Source organism: Carex rostrata, chromosome 13 (assembly GCF_964058835.1).
Source record: "Carex rostrata chromosome 13, lpCarRost1.2, whole genome shotgun sequence".
In the NCBI taxonomy this organism is placed as follows: domain Eukaryota; kingdom Viridiplantae; phylum Streptophyta; class Magnoliopsida; order Poales; family Cyperaceae; genus Carex; species Carex rostrata.
The window spans coordinates 3,423,276-3,438,038 of record NC_135930.1 but is presented as its reverse complement, the minus strand read 5'-3'; the positions used below and the strand labels follow the sequence as shown (position 1 = coordinate 3,438,038).

The 14,763-nt window shown below is 35.4% G+C and overlaps 3 protein-coding genes across 3 annotated transcripts; 1 reads left to right on the top strand and 2 right to left on the bottom strand.

The window, feature by feature from the left end:
• Positions 1-2,898: 2,898 nt before the first annotated feature.
• LOC144563990 ((+)-menthofuran synthase-like) lies at positions 2,899-4,908 on the bottom strand. Its single transcript, XM_078313458.1, has 2 exons — positions 3,876-4,908; positions 2,899-3,631 (listed from the first exon to the last, which is right to left on the bottom strand). Exons 1-2 carry the CDS (start codon positions 4,800-4,802, stop codon positions 3,014-3,016), a joined length of 1,545 nt encoding a protein of 514 aa, XP_078169584.1. The 5' UTR covers positions 4,803-4,908; the 3' UTR covers positions 2,899-3,013.
• A 3,884-nt stretch (positions 4,909-8,792) lies between these two features.
• On the top strand, positions 8,793-12,646 carry LOC144564487 (serine/threonine-protein phosphatase 7 long form homolog). Its single transcript, XM_078314084.1, has 3 exons — positions 8,793-9,065; positions 9,158-9,379; positions 12,617-12,646. Exons 1-3 carry the CDS (start codon positions 8,793-8,795, stop codon positions 12,644-12,646), a joined length of 525 nt encoding a protein of 174 aa, XP_078170210.1.
• A 211-nt stretch (positions 12,647-12,857) lies between these two features.
• Positions 12,858-13,935, bottom strand: LOC144564486 (expansin-B15-like). Its single transcript, XM_078314083.1, has 3 exons — positions 13,921-13,935; positions 13,413-13,630; positions 12,858-13,209 (listed from the first exon to the last, which is right to left on the bottom strand). Exons 1-3 carry the CDS (start codon positions 13,933-13,935, stop codon positions 12,858-12,860), a joined length of 585 nt encoding a protein of 194 aa, XP_078170209.1.
• Positions 13,936-14,763: the final 828 nt, after the last annotated feature.

Sequence of the window (14,763 nt, the reverse complement as noted above, 5' to 3'; positions counted from 1 at the left end):
ACAGAGGGAGGGAAATTAAAGAGAAACTAGTGTGTGGAAGAGCCAGACTGTATTTGACCGGACAAGTTCACTTGTTCTAAAAGAAATGAAAATAGAAGTGAAACAAAAAGGGAACGGAAGAGAGCGATACTGTGCGGAGGAGAACGTTACGTAGATTTTGAAGTGGAGAGGAGGTGAAATGACGGTCGTTTTTTTTTTTAAAGTTAGTGACTTTAAATGTCTATTAATAATTTCATTGATAAAAAATAAATTTATAATTGGTCATTTGACAGTAATTTCTAAACCTACTCTTTTATTCTCATGAAAATCTTTAAACTACTATAATATTACAATCGGTCAAATAACGCTCGTTTCACGTTCCTTTCTTTTTCATTAATGAGATTTCACCTCCGTAGTTGATGAATGTATAAATATTTACTTATACTGGTGTTAAAATTTTTTATAGTTACCATCTTAATATTTGAAAATTCTAACTTTATTATTAATTTCGAAAAAAAAAATCAATAATTAACATAGATGCAGCACCATGCTACGCAATACGCATGATCAAGAAATCAACGGTAGTGCATGCAAAACGTGGTACTGCGCATGACCCTTTCATTTTCTCTCTTTCAAATGACATAATAAACCAAACAAAGGTGATTTGTGCATGGGACACGTGGATTTATATTCACTGATTTTTGCATGCAGGGGACAAAATAAAGCTGATTGCTTGTATATATTATGTTAGAGCTCAGTTAGTATGATATTAGTGTCACATAATATAAAATTCATATTTATTGAATAAATTTTAAACAACTAATTTAAATTGTTCAAAATACTTCATACTGATTAACTTTATGAGTGATCAATTTATATGTAAAAAGATTATTTTTTTGAATTATTTTAGTATTAAATCAAGCAGTTAAAAATGTTGAAAAATGAATGCATTAAAATTATCTTAAAAACTCTCACATTTGTCCGCTGGACTTGATACTAAATAAATTTAAAAAATTATTAATTTCATATGTAAACGTACAACTAATGAATTAGATCTGTTTGAACTGGTTAAATTCACCGTTTGAAACTAATTCGATAGATTTTAAAGTTAGTGTTATATACACTAAAATGACATTGATGTTATACTAGCCAAATTCATTATATTATATTGAATCAATATAATATCTAATATCTTTATTTTTTTTAAGAAATTGATGATAATTTTATAATATTAAGGTGGTAACTGAACAAATTTGGACTGCTGCTACTACTGCTGCTGATGCTACTAATATTATTATTATTATTATTATTATTTCAAATGCCTCCATTTTTTGTGCCTCCATCATGCCTCCATTTTTAAAAATTTTAATAACTCAAAATTTAAAACTTAAATGTCAAAATAAAACCGTTAGATGTGATCTATGTTATTTGCTCTATTTTGAGGGCACGAATTGAGATTTTCTAAAGTAATTAAGAAGGGAGCTAATAAAGGAGGAGAAAATGGAAATGAATCAGCTGCAAATCTTTTTAAAATTTTACATTCGTTGTTATTGTTCTATGATCTTGACTTGTGCATTTGATGTATTAAACTATTAATTAAAATTCCTCAAAATCCCCCCGTGATGGATTTTGGGAAATAAAAAGAGTACTGGTATACTCTTTTAAAACTTACATACTTGAATTTTAGCAATTTTTAAGTAAATTTCAGGCATTGTTATATGAATACTATAATGAAAATTTTATAATTTAGGGATTGTTTTTTTTTTTCAATTTATATTGCTAGTTGCTGGTAGAAGTCAGTATTGATCAGTTCTGCTGGTAAGGTAGTCCTGTCAATCTGACATGGTACCGGTCCAGGTACGGACTGGTTTTTTTTTGCTATGTTTAGAATAGTACTGCTATGTGAGCAGTGATGAAAAACTATCTACAATGGTTTGTAATATGTATTTTAATTTTTATTATTTAATATAAATTTTGGTAGCTGCTGCCAAACTTTTGTAATTTGGGTATCAGCTCATGGTACCAGCAATTTCTATTGAGGAAATCTGGACAAATTTACAGACCTGAGCAAGAGCAAGAGGGAGACAAAAATATAGAGAATGACAAAAAGGAGGAATGAAACTATTTTTCGATGAAGAACGACGATGTCAAAATTCCTTGTAGACAGGATTATAATGGATGGTAGGTTATGGTTAAAATACTGTAATGCAGGAAGTAGAAGACAGATGGCACAAATCTGTTGCCTGAACCAATTAGATGTGAATTGAGATGTAATTTTGTTTCATTTTTCTGTTTTTATTGAGTAATTATTCATGTAATAGGTATGTGCTAGTATAGTAGTGAGATTCAGGTAGAAGTATGGCTGCCATAGGCCATAGTAGAGAATCTAATGATGTAAAGATGTTCTATATTTTTCTCATTAATTTAATTTGATTGGCAGTACTGCTAATATTTCAAAAAAAAAGAGATGCTTACCAAAATTACAATTTTTCTTTTTATGTTGGAGTAAGTTTTCTTGGTTATTTTTGTCCTTAATAGACTTATGTATTAATTATGACATATTAATAAAGGAGAGAGAGCAAAAGGATAAAATTGATATTTAGAGAGAAAATTTTCTCTTAGCTCTCAAAATTTCAAATATTGCCCTCATTATAGCACTCCCCATTAAAATTAAATGGGAAAATAGGGTCTACTGTCTAGTCTAATTAACAGGTCACATATATATACCAAAAGACGCTTCCAAAGTTCCAAAAAGTAAACGATAGCTAGACTTTAATGTTGCATCTTATAATAATTATTGTTCTTTAAACATAATACCTTACAAAGTCGCAATTTTCTTTACTACAAACTACAGAGCTCATACATATTATATCTTACCTCGTGAACTTAGCACTTAACCTAAATAAAAAGGAGGAACAATAAAGAAAAATAGTAAATAGAAAAAACGGTTAGACCAAGAAGCACACACATACATACTTCTCTATCTTATTATTCCAAATGTAATAGACACTAATCCACATAAAATCTCTCTCTTTTAAGATGTAATCTTCCTAGGTTTAGGAACCAACTCTAGCTCCTCCTTCCTCTTCAATGACAAGCTCGGCATCTCGGTCATGTCAACATCCTCCGGCTTCATCCCTTTTGGGAGCTCCCAATCAAACCTCCATAAGAGATTTGCCAGGGCCAACTCCATTGTCAGGAGCGAAAGCTGCATTCCGGGACAAATCCTCCGCCCCCCTCCAAAGGGAACGATTTCACATGTGTTACCGTTGTAGTTAAATGGATTATCGACAAATCTTTCCGGTCGGTACTCCAACGGGTTGTCCCAGACCTCAGGGTCCCTTCCCATGGCGTAGGTATTGACAAAAATTCTTGATCCTTTTGGGATGTCATAGCCTTCTATGTTGCAGTAGTCCATGGATTCTCTCGGGATTAGAAGTGGAGTTGGTGGGTGTAGCCGGAAGTTTTCCGTCATTGCAGCCTTCAGGTATGTCATCTTGCTGACATCTTCAGAAGTGAGCAGATCGTTTTGCGCGGTAATGCCTCGCACCTCTTCTTGCAGCTTCTTCAATACTCTGGGGTGTCTCAAGAGTTCTATCATTGTCCACTCTAAACTTAAGGCTAACGGTTCTGAGCCAGCAGCCAGTGATTGCTGCATATGTAATTGCAAAGTTAATGAAATGTTTCGTTTTCTAGTGAAGTTAATTATTTGGCTAGTGAAGATATTTCCTTATACAAATATATTGTTCTTATAATTAGTTCTCCTGGAAGAGAAATGTTGGTGAACATGGTGACTATATAGAGGCACTATACATTAAAAACTTATTTGCCAAATTTAAGAACTTTTCCATGTGCGAACAAATGTTTATAGATATTTTTTTAAGAAAAGAACTTACATAACAAAGTGCTTTGACATGCTCATCTTTAATCTCAAATTCTTTCTTTTGTTTCTCATCCTTTTGAAGTTTGAGCAAGGTGTCGAGAAAGTCGTTGTCACCCTCGGTCCTCCCTTCAACACGATCATTGAGCACCTCTGTCATCATTGCATCACCGAGCATAAATGTTTTCTGTGCTTCGTTTCTTACCTTCGCACCGAGAATACGACCTACCCATTTGAGAGAAGGGAAGAAGTCCTCCGGATTGAATTTGCCAAGGAGGGGGATGCTATCAACCACTATACGCATCAACTTCTCCTCTCTTCCTTCTTTCCTAAACGACTTCCCCGTCATCATATGGCAAATTATGTCGTTGGTGAACTTGTAAAAGGTATTTCGCATGTTCACAATTCCCTCAGGCGATGCGGCAGAATCTTTCTCGATTTTGTTAACCATGAATAATACCTCTTCCTCTCTCAAGTGCTTGAATGTTTGCACCACTCTTTTTGAACTCAACACGTGCATGTTGGTTATCTTTCTCAATGACCTCCATTGCTCACCGTATGGTGCAAACGCAAGATCATGGTGGTTGTATGCTAATATAGTGGCCACTTTTAAAAGTGGTCGGCTAGCAAAGACGGCATCATGGGTCCTTAAAACCTCACGTGCCATGCGAGCATTTGAAACGACAAGAGTCGGTATCTCTCCAAGGTGGATGAGCATGATAGGACCATATCTCTTTGAGAGCTCTTGGAGAGAGCGGTGCGCTAAGGTGCCAAGTTGGTGGAGGTTGCCTAATATGGGGAGCTTTGGAGGGGAAGGAGGGGGGTTGGGGAGGTTCTTAGAGGGCTTTCTGGTAATTAGCAAGATCAAGATGGTGAAGGAGAAAAGAGAGATGAAGAATAGTGTGGAGAAAGGGAAGGCTTGTTCAATGAGAGAAGCAGCCATTATTGCACTAAAATGGTGTGTGTTCACAAACTATGAATACTTGTTTGGAGAGTTGTTGTTCAGTGTTCAAAACTATTCTTCTATTTATATACGCAGGAGAGGTGGTAGTTGTGGGATATATACGACCCACTCTAGAATACCTTTTTTGATTATTTCTGATATAGAATTCCACCAAGTCAGAAAAAAAAGCCTATAGTTGAATTGTATGAGGCTTTGTAAGTTGACAAGGCCCAATCAATGTTATCCATTGTCTCTGTCAGAGTGACGTTTGCAGTATTAATTTATAGTATTGTTGTATAGCACCTGTATTAGCCTAGCTAATTAATTAATAGGCCATATATTTCATGAAAATCACAATAATGGATACTCTTTACTATATATATAAATATATATCACAGTACGTGTAACATGTACATATTGCATTCACTTAGAAAAAAACTGCAAATTTTGTATGCATGATCATATATGTTAACGACTCTGATGACGTCAGCAATTATTTATTTTTCTGACCGAAAAAAGGGACAAAAATAATGGTCTAAGTTGATTAGTAATGTTTCGCCTTGAGTGAACAAATTAATTAATTAATTGTTAATTACTATATATATATATGACCATGTCTAGATGAAGAATTTGTCAGACATGGTATTTAATAATTACAGAAGTCTCCAGTAGTGTCATGATGCTCTTTAATTTACATGAGTCCGCATCGTATGCATTGACTCAAAAAATCATCTTTTGAGTTAATAGATATGAGTCGTCCGATTATAAACGGAGTCCATCCGACTCTGCCTATAACGTTGAGGTCTTTAATTTTAGTGCTGATCTAATTCTAATTTGCACAAATCTCGAAGCTGATTAGACGGTCCAGATACATTTACTTAAAAGATTCATTTTTGAGTTAATGCAGAGGATACGAATTCCTCTTTACATACGATAACAATAAATTAATATGTGCTGTCGTCGTCTAAATTAGAAAATGACTTGTATATCGTATATATATATTCCTAGCAATTAATGTGCTCACTTTCATTGAACTGCAGGGGCAGAACTAGGATTTGAGTATAGGGGGGCTAAACATTATTTTTTTTAATAAAAATAAATTTATAAAATATAAAATAACATAAGTTAATAAGATCTTTCACTATTTAATTTCATAAAAATATACAATAGATAACTAACACCAATAAAGTGTCATGTTTATCAAAATCAAACTAAAAACATAATATTCATATATTTTTCTTTAATTTTGAAATATGATTTTCTAAAAAATCAAATTCGATAATAATCTCATTTGAGTTATAATTAATAATAATTTAACAATTTGCAAATAAACACATATCTAAATCTAAAAAAAACGAACTGATATTAAAAGGTGACGATGTAAATTTAGCACTGTTGCAAGTTTGCAACCGAGAGATGAATTTTTCTCAATGAAAATCTTTCTTTTTTTTTTATTTGGGCACTTGTTTTTTCAGTTTTGCTACTTAATTAGTTGCATGTTGGTTGAACGGTGGAGAACTGGAGAACGAAAATAAAGATTGTCTTTTTATCTATTTCGTTGGACACACACACAGTTACACCTTTATTTTGTTTTCTTTGTATGTTTGCCTTTTCAAGTTGGAAAGTAACATTTTTTTACTTCACATAGTACGACTCGGAAATCAAGGCACACAATTGGAAATGAAGAAGTGAAGCATCCGTGATTTTGACTTCAAAAACTTTCCTTTCAGCCCCCTCTAAGTTTACGATATATATTATATAGGGGGGGCTATAGTACATATGAAAAAAGAAAAATCAGTTAAAGTTCAATATCCGGTAAAAGAATTTTAAAATGTTGGGGTAGCTTAGCACCCCCAGCATGAACCAAGTTCCGCCCCTGATTGAACTTAATTGTTATCTTCTAGGTAGTAGGTACATTGAAGATGACATAATTTAGACGCATGCAGCTGGTATGAGTGCGTATCCTCTGAGATATCTCTAACTTTTGCTTGACCGACGTGTACGGTGCCTATTCGGGGAAAGTGCAGGGCCAATATTATTTGTGCGTTGAGATTCGTGCAGAACTTATTTGAACGGTTGAGATTTTCCAAAAAAACACTCAAAGTTTGAGATATCTCAGAGGATGCGAATTCGCTTGGTATCACGTCTATCACCTAATACTTACAGTGGAGTGGTAGGCTGTCTGATACGCGTCAAAATTTGTGCACACTTGATCCATACAGATCTCAAAATTGTTGCGTGAATCTTGTTAGTCCAATGCCCATCGGACAGCCTCCAATTCTATATATTAATTAACAATGCAATATTGCTATTAATATATCTACTTTTTACAGCATCATTTCTTCTTTCTTTCCTCTTTCATTATTGTTTTAGCTATAGAAAAAAACCAACTATAAGACAAACATCCTTTATATCCTCCCCAAAATATATTTCTGGATCCCATCAAATCTTTGTTATCTACTATTTTATTTTATTTTATTGGAAACCCGAAGGACCTGTTTGGTAGGAGATGTGTCGGCTATTTTTATTAATATCCCTAAAACAAATCAAAATTTTAAAAATGCCTCTGCTCCCAATTTTTTTTTAAAAATGCCCTGACCGCCTGGGCTTCGGGCGGCCCAAAAAAGCCTGTGAGACGCCGGCCCAAATGGCGGTCCACAACACCAGTGAGGCGCCCCCCCCCATCTGGCGCCCCATAAGCCAAGTGAGGCGCCCCCCCATCTGGCGCCCCACTGCCCATCTATAACCCCCCCCATCTGAGCCGCCCCTCCTCTCTCTCCCCCATTGTTTCTGCCGAAAAAAAGAGGAAAAAAAGAGAAAAAAAGAGAAGAAAGAAGAAGAAAGAAGCCGTTCCGAGCCGACCCCTCTCTGCCTCGCGCCTCGATTCGCTTCTCTCTCGATCGAACAAGTGAGTTTTCTTTTTTTCGATTTGATTAGGGTTTAGGGTTTCGGTTAAATGTGATTAAATGATGTAATGTGATTCGGTTTTGTTTGATTCAATGTTTAGGGTGAAATGTTAGTAATTAGTTGAATTGATTGAATTGGTCGAATTGGTTCGATTGGATGGTTGAATTAGATGATTGAATTGCTTGATTGCTTGAATTAGATGGTTGAATTGCTTGATTGCTTGAATTAGATGGTTGAATTGCTTGATTGCTTGAATTGGATGCTTGAATTGCTTGAATTGGTGCAATTGCTCGAATTTAGGATTATGATTTATGGTAAAATTGCTTGAATGACATATGGTTGAATTTAGGGTTTGTAGTTGTGAATTGTGAATTTTTTTTTAAATTTAGGGTTTATAGTTAAATTTAGGGTTTATGGTTGTCAATTGTGAATTACTTACAAATTTAGGGTTTACACTTCAATTTAGGGTTTATGATTTAAAAATATGCATATTTATTTTCTGAAAATTATTTTTGTGATAGTTTATAAAAAACATGTATATATGAATATAAAAGATTTGAAGTAAAACTAATTATTTTGAAGTATATCAATATTTGTTTAAAAATGATATATATATTTTTTTATTGTAAGTAAATTGCATCTATATCTCATTTTTTTTATTGTAAGTAAATTGCATGCATTTGTTTACCAAAAAAAAATGCATGTACATGCAAAATTAATTTTGTAAACAAATTGCATATACACCCAAAAAATAAACCCAGAATTGTATATGCATTTTTTTTTGTAAAGTTTATTTATTTCCAACAAAATTAATTTTTGTAAAAAAAAAATGCGTATGCATGCAATTTACTTACATGCAAAGTGTAAATTAATTGTATATACATGCAAATGCATATGCATGCAACAAAATTAATTGTATATTTTTGAACATCATATAAATGCAATTTATTTACATACAATTATTTTTGGATTATATACATGCAATTCTTATTAAAAAAGTAAACCCAGAATTGTATATGCTTCTTATTAAAAAAATTTTATATAAATTGTATGTTTTGATTAATATTTTTTGGCAAATGTAGTATGCCTAGAGTTAGACGGTGGGGAGTACGAGCTGAGCCTGCAGAGGGTGCAGATCCTGTGGATCCGAGTGGAGCTGGCACGTCCTCGGTGGATCCGACTGGAGAGGGCCCGTCGTCGTATGATGATACGACTGGCAGGGGTTTTGAGGATCCGACTGGAGCGGATCCGTCGTCTCAGGCCGATTTTCCAGATGGTGTGCATGATCCTGACACATTTAGTCCTCTTCTATGGACCCATCATGTTAAGCACCGCGTCTCATTGGCATCTCTTGAGGTACGTGAATTTTATACTTTAAAAAATGACATTCTGTTGAGTTATTAAAAAAAATGCACGATTTGAGTCTGACAAATTGATAATAAATACAGGACGATGTCATGCTTACGGTGAGGCACCGCAGGTCTGAGATTCCGTACGTCCCCCATAAAGAAATGCAGCGATACATCTTGAACCTCGGCTTGTATCAGCTTGCCACCATGCCGCAGAGTAGGATCGATGTGTCTCTGATGCAGGGTCTAGCGGAGAGATGGCGACCTGAGACTCATACATTTCATCTCCCGGTCGGGGAGATGACAGTCACCCTTGGTGATGTGAGCGCCTTATGGGGTTTACGTATCGATGGCGACCCCATAGGCGGCATCTCAGACCATCCAGAGCTGCAGAGGATGATACCGGAGTTGTTAGGGTGTGATCCGAAGACTCTGCAGAAGAAATATAAGAAGAAGAAGGGGGAGGAGGAGGAGTTTCGTTATTCCGGGTACTGCATTTCTCTAAAGGCACTCCGGTCTCACTTCTTCCATAATCAGATAGATGTTGATACTGATGACATTGAGGCGGTCAGGAGGTACTATTACACTCCGGTAATGCCGATCCCATATTTAGCATAAATGAGCTGGACCCGGCAGATACAGATGCAGAGGCGTATGGCTCCCACAGACCACGATATGGAGTGGAGATGGAGCATGACTTTGAGGCTGGTGGGAGTTCATCTCAGACTGCAGATGGCTTTGTCTCTGCATTATTTGGCGCACCGCCTCCTTCCACGTATTCTGCAAGCTGGGAGCAAGATCCATGGGAGCTGCGTACACAGCCCGCCAATGCAGAGTCAGCTGCTGGATTTGATCCACGGGCAGCCAGGACAGGTACGCAGCACATGTATACGGGGGACGAGGATGAGGATATGGGGGACGATGAGGAGGATTTGGGAGAGGATGCACTCCGAGATGTGAGTCTGCAGAGGCGCGTGCAGCCGCACAGGCATGGCAAGGGCGTAGCGGCTCCTAGGTTGTCTCTATCCGGAAGGAGACGAAGATGATGATTGTAGAGTTTTTGTTTATTGTGATATATTTCTGACTGTAGTATTTTGACTATGGGACTGCTGTATTATGTTGACATTACGTTTTTTTATTTTATGTTCATGTTGGTATTATGTTGTTTGCACTTTACATTTCATTATTATAACACAGTTCAACAATACAATTAAAGTTCAACAATACAATTAAAGTTCAACAATATAATTAAAAGCAGCACATGTATACTTCAAGTAATTACATTCAAACTAAGAAATTATATTCAAGTAATTACAATTTCTTCACTATTTGCGACCCACACTCCCAGCAGACCGCCTGTGACAGGGGCGGTTTGCTAGGGTCCTGACCGCCTGGGCCACGGGCGGTCCACTAGGGATGCCTATTTATTCGTTTTTTCTCTCTCTCTCTTCTCACTCCAACATCAGTCTACCTTCCACCTCAAAGGCAGAAAGAAGGGAGAAAGCGCTCAAGGCGATTTCGGGCGATTTTCTGGGCGACTACAGCTACAGGTAATTTAAATAATTTTTTAATAATTTTTTAAATATTTTTTGTAATTATTTTTTAAATATTTCTTTTAATTATTTTTAAAATATTTATTTCAATTATTTTTTATATATTTTCTAATTATTTTCTAATTAGCCGTTGATTACTGTACAGTTAGTATTTAATTACGCACATAATTAGCCTTCCTAATCAATTGCTGTCACTTGAAACCCTAGTTATAATGGCACCCAAAGTTGGAAAAAATAGAGGAAGAACTGAAACCGAACGCGAAGCAAAAAGAGCACTCATTAATAATTTTTGGACGGCTGAAGCCTACGCGATGAGGAATTTGGAAAGATTGTTTTCACCCAAAAATAATGAAGAATTTCTGAGCACTCTTGATCCATCAATTAGAAAAATGCTGATGGAAGGCTGGGTGGACAGGGTCCCTCCACCTGGATGGGGACAGTGCTGCTTATGTGAGCTGAACGGAGATATGGTGGATATGTTCTTCTGTTATAAATGTGGCAAAGCTGTTCATCCCAATTGCATGGACCCGCATGCAGATCTGCTGAACGACGCTCGTCTCACTACGTGGGAGTGTCCTGCGTGCGTCCGTCGGGCTGAGGAAAAAAAGGGAACAAGCTCCTCGTCTCGTAAGGCTTAGACCCCAATTGTATGTTGTTGTAGTATTTTATGTTTTAACTGTAACGGTTTGTATAATTGATATTTGAACTGGTTGTTGCTGTATGAATTTTATGTTACCTTATTCTATGGACTCGACGGTACTGTATTATTTAGTAATGTATTTGAATTTTAAATTCCTGGATTTATTATGAATTTTAATCCGTTTTTCTTCACAAAATTATTCAAATCAAAATACTAACATTTCTCTAAAAAAAAAAAAAAAAAAAAAAACACACACACATGAGGCGCCCTGCTGTGTGGCGCCTCACTTGTGCTTTGGGCCGCCCCAGGGGGTGGCGCCTCACAGGCTTTTTTGGGCCGCCCGAAGCCCAGGCGGTCAGGGCATTTTTAAAAAAAAATTGGGAGCAGGGACATTTTTTAAATTTTGATTTGTTTTAGGGATATTAATAAAAATCGCCGGAGATGTGTTTCCAAGTAAGATTATATGTCCTTGGTAGTTAAGGATTCTGGAGTGCGTGTGGTTGAGGCAATATGGGCATATATCCCTGGGTTTTTTACAAAAGATTTTGTTATTTTTGACATATTGGGGTATTTAATTAGTTAGATTATATAAGGACTTACTGGTAAATATATAAATGGGGTATTGCTTTTTCTTAAAAGAAAAAAAAGAAATTTATGTTCAACTCAATTACTCATCATGAAATATACAATATTTAAAAAAAATTAAACATGCCAAATAAATCCTATATATTTCTCACGGATATATGAAAACTTATGGTTTTACTTGAATAAAATATACTAGCGTCATATTTCACAGTAGGATAAAATAAAGTGATAAGTAGATAACTATTATTTTCAATAGAGTGACCACAACATAGAGAATTGTAGAAAGACCGAAATTGTACACGACAGTCACATACAAAAAAAAAAAAACTGAAGATCCTTCCTGAATATTTCAAACGATCATTAATTTAATCCTCCTATTATGTATATTTCAAACTGAAGATCCTCTTATTATGTATATTACAACATTCCTCCTACAAAAAAAAAAATTAAAGAATCACATATTAAACACGAAAACCACAGATATTAGTGTTTTGAATAGTTCACAAGGCAGGTTTGATTGAGGGTTCTACCTCATGAGTCGGGAGGAGAAAATTTTGTTGGATCCCGACCTCAACTATCAAGAGTTAGTTTATATGTAATTAGCAAGGGGAGTTTTTTAGGGTTTCTAATCCACAATTAGCAATTATGCGTTCTCATTGTATAACACCTTATCTAGGATAGGATCTTATTACTAGTTGCTATTTTGAAGGCATTAATTTTGGGATTAGGCATTAATTATATTGTATTGATTCTACTTTTTTAATCCTAATGTCTTTCCAGATAGCTCCTTATAGAGAAAATATCATATGAAAAAAATTACAACATTGCTCCAATAATAAGAATAATATATTAAGCACGAAAACCGCAGATATTAGGGTTTCGAATAGTTCACCGTATGTAAAGACTGATGCATAGTTACATAATCATACAAAAAATGAAGGCTAAACCAAGATGTTTAATTCAGAATCATTTCCTTAACCTGCCCTTCCTTCAGTTCATAGTGGTTTACAAGCCGAATTAATCAGGTAAGCCAAGGCGAAATATCAATTGGGAAGTTCACTTTAGAGTCATACTTGGTATCGGGCTTCCAGTCAGCCGGTATCGCATGTTTTGCCACTAGAGACCATTTCCCTGAAAGGGTTGTAACCCTAATTGAGAAGGGTCCCTTAAGAGGATGGGGAGAGTGAAGACTCCAGATTTTACCCCATGATTGCTTCAATGGGGTCCATGTAGAAGAACTTGCATCCCTAATTTCCAGTTTAGAGAGATCTCCATCGCCATTTTGGTACTCGGTCAACAAAGCCAGGTAGTACGGGTTTGAGCCTTTCGAGACATGGAAGTGAATGTTACGACCCTTATAGTTGCAAGGAACCCTATAATAAGTGAACCAAAATCATGTTATGTATAATTAGTTAAATAATGTACACTTCTATAATGGGTTATTATCAGGAAGAATAATTAATCTATTTTCAACATCAATGAAAATTTATAGAACGATGGAGCCATAAGCTAAAAATATTTCAAGTTGAAGCTGTAAAATCATATCTGATAGTTATAAATGAAGCAAAGCGCATACCTCTGAACCACAACAGGGAGTTTTCCAGCCTTGTAGACCTCATGTTCTTTACCAGGATCTGCCAGTGAGCCAAATGCAATGCCAGACATGTCGATGTGATAAGTTGATTCAGCACAGCGACCATGCAAGCACTCATCAGTGATTGTAATGGGTTTTATTTCATTGTTGCAAAGCCGATTGCCATTGGTTGGATAGTTCTCGTCTTTGTTGCACACCACCTAAATCAATCAAAGATATCGTGAATTTTATGAGTTGGAATTTTGAAAGGGAAAAAAAAGTGTCATGCATCAGTATCATACGGAAATATCAGAATGTCATTTGCAACTATGCATTGTTGTTTGTGGAAGTATACAATGAATTTCTGTGGTGTTTTCTTTTATAATTCTTAAAAAATGGTATGTTTGAAAATAACTTTCCCTTCTTTAACTCGGATAAATAGAAATAGAAAATAGTACAATCTCATTCCAAATTGTCGAAAGAGTCAATTAACTAACCCAGTAGCAAGCACCGCAACCCTTGCCATCTCGCCAAATGGCTTTGCTGCCGCTGGCAGTAAAGGAATTATAAGGGGGAAGATTTATATTCTTGAACCCGCATTTACCACCTGTATGTGCATATATGATAGAATAATATTGATCAACAACCACTTTAATCATTTTTGCAATAATTAATCAAATATTAATAATTCATGAATTATATCTTATCCCTTTCGAATGTCAGAATATTAATTATTCACAATAAATTACTTCATTATTTGTCATATACGGATACCACCACAAGTTTTTTTTTCTAAGTTGGTTGTTTAAGTTAATGAAGAATGTTTATGAATCTTGCATATATATATATATAGTTCTTACATATGTTTGGACCTTCGGATTCTTAAAAGATATTAGATAATGTATCATTTGAATTACAGGATCATTAAAAAATCACACACACACATATATATATATGAGTTAGGCTGGGGTGCTATGGATAGCATAGTGGCCTCTATGCTACGGCTCAATATTTGAGTTTTCAAAATTCAAATGGTCGATCCGAACTGTTCATCTTATTCTCCATATTAATATCTGCTTGGAGACCAAATTTTATAATTTTCTGAATTTTTTTACTATTTATTAAGCCACTTTGAAAATCGCTAATCCAACGGTTTTACTGTTTTGTGCAGCCACCGTTGGATCAACAATTTTGTAAAATACTTAATAAATAGTAAAAAAATTCATAAAAATGTAAAATTTGGTCTCCAAGCAGATATTAATATGGAGAATAAGATGAACGGTTCGGATCGACCGTTTGGATTTTGAAAACTCGAATATTGAGCGGTAGCATAGAGACCACTATGCTATCCATA

Coding starts and splice junctions, on each gene's coding strand:
- LOC144564486 (XM_078314083.1), bottom strand. Junction 13,210..13,412: donor CTCCCTGTTGTGGTTCAGAG/GTATGCGCTTTG, acceptor CACTTATTATAG/GGTTCCTTGCAACTATAAGG.
- LOC144564487 (XM_078314084.1), top strand. CDS start 8,793: ATGCCTAGAGTTAGACGGTGGGGAGTACGAGCTGAGCCTGCAGAGGGT. Junction 9,066..9,157: donor TCTCATTGGCATCTCTTGAG/GTACGTGAATTT, acceptor TAATAAATACAG/GACGATGTCATGCTTACGGT. Junction 9,380..12,616: donor TGACAGTCACCCTTGGTGAT/GTGAGCGCCTTA, acceptor ATGTCTTTCCAG/ATAGCTCCTTATAGAGAAAA.
- LOC144563990 (XM_078313458.1), bottom strand. CDS start 4,802: ATGGCTGCTTCTCTCATTGAACAAGCCTTCCCTTTCTCCACACTATTC. Junction 3,632..3,875: donor ATGTCAAAGCACTTTGTTAT/GTAAGTTCTTTT, acceptor TTACATATGCAG/CAATCACTGGCTGCTGGCTC.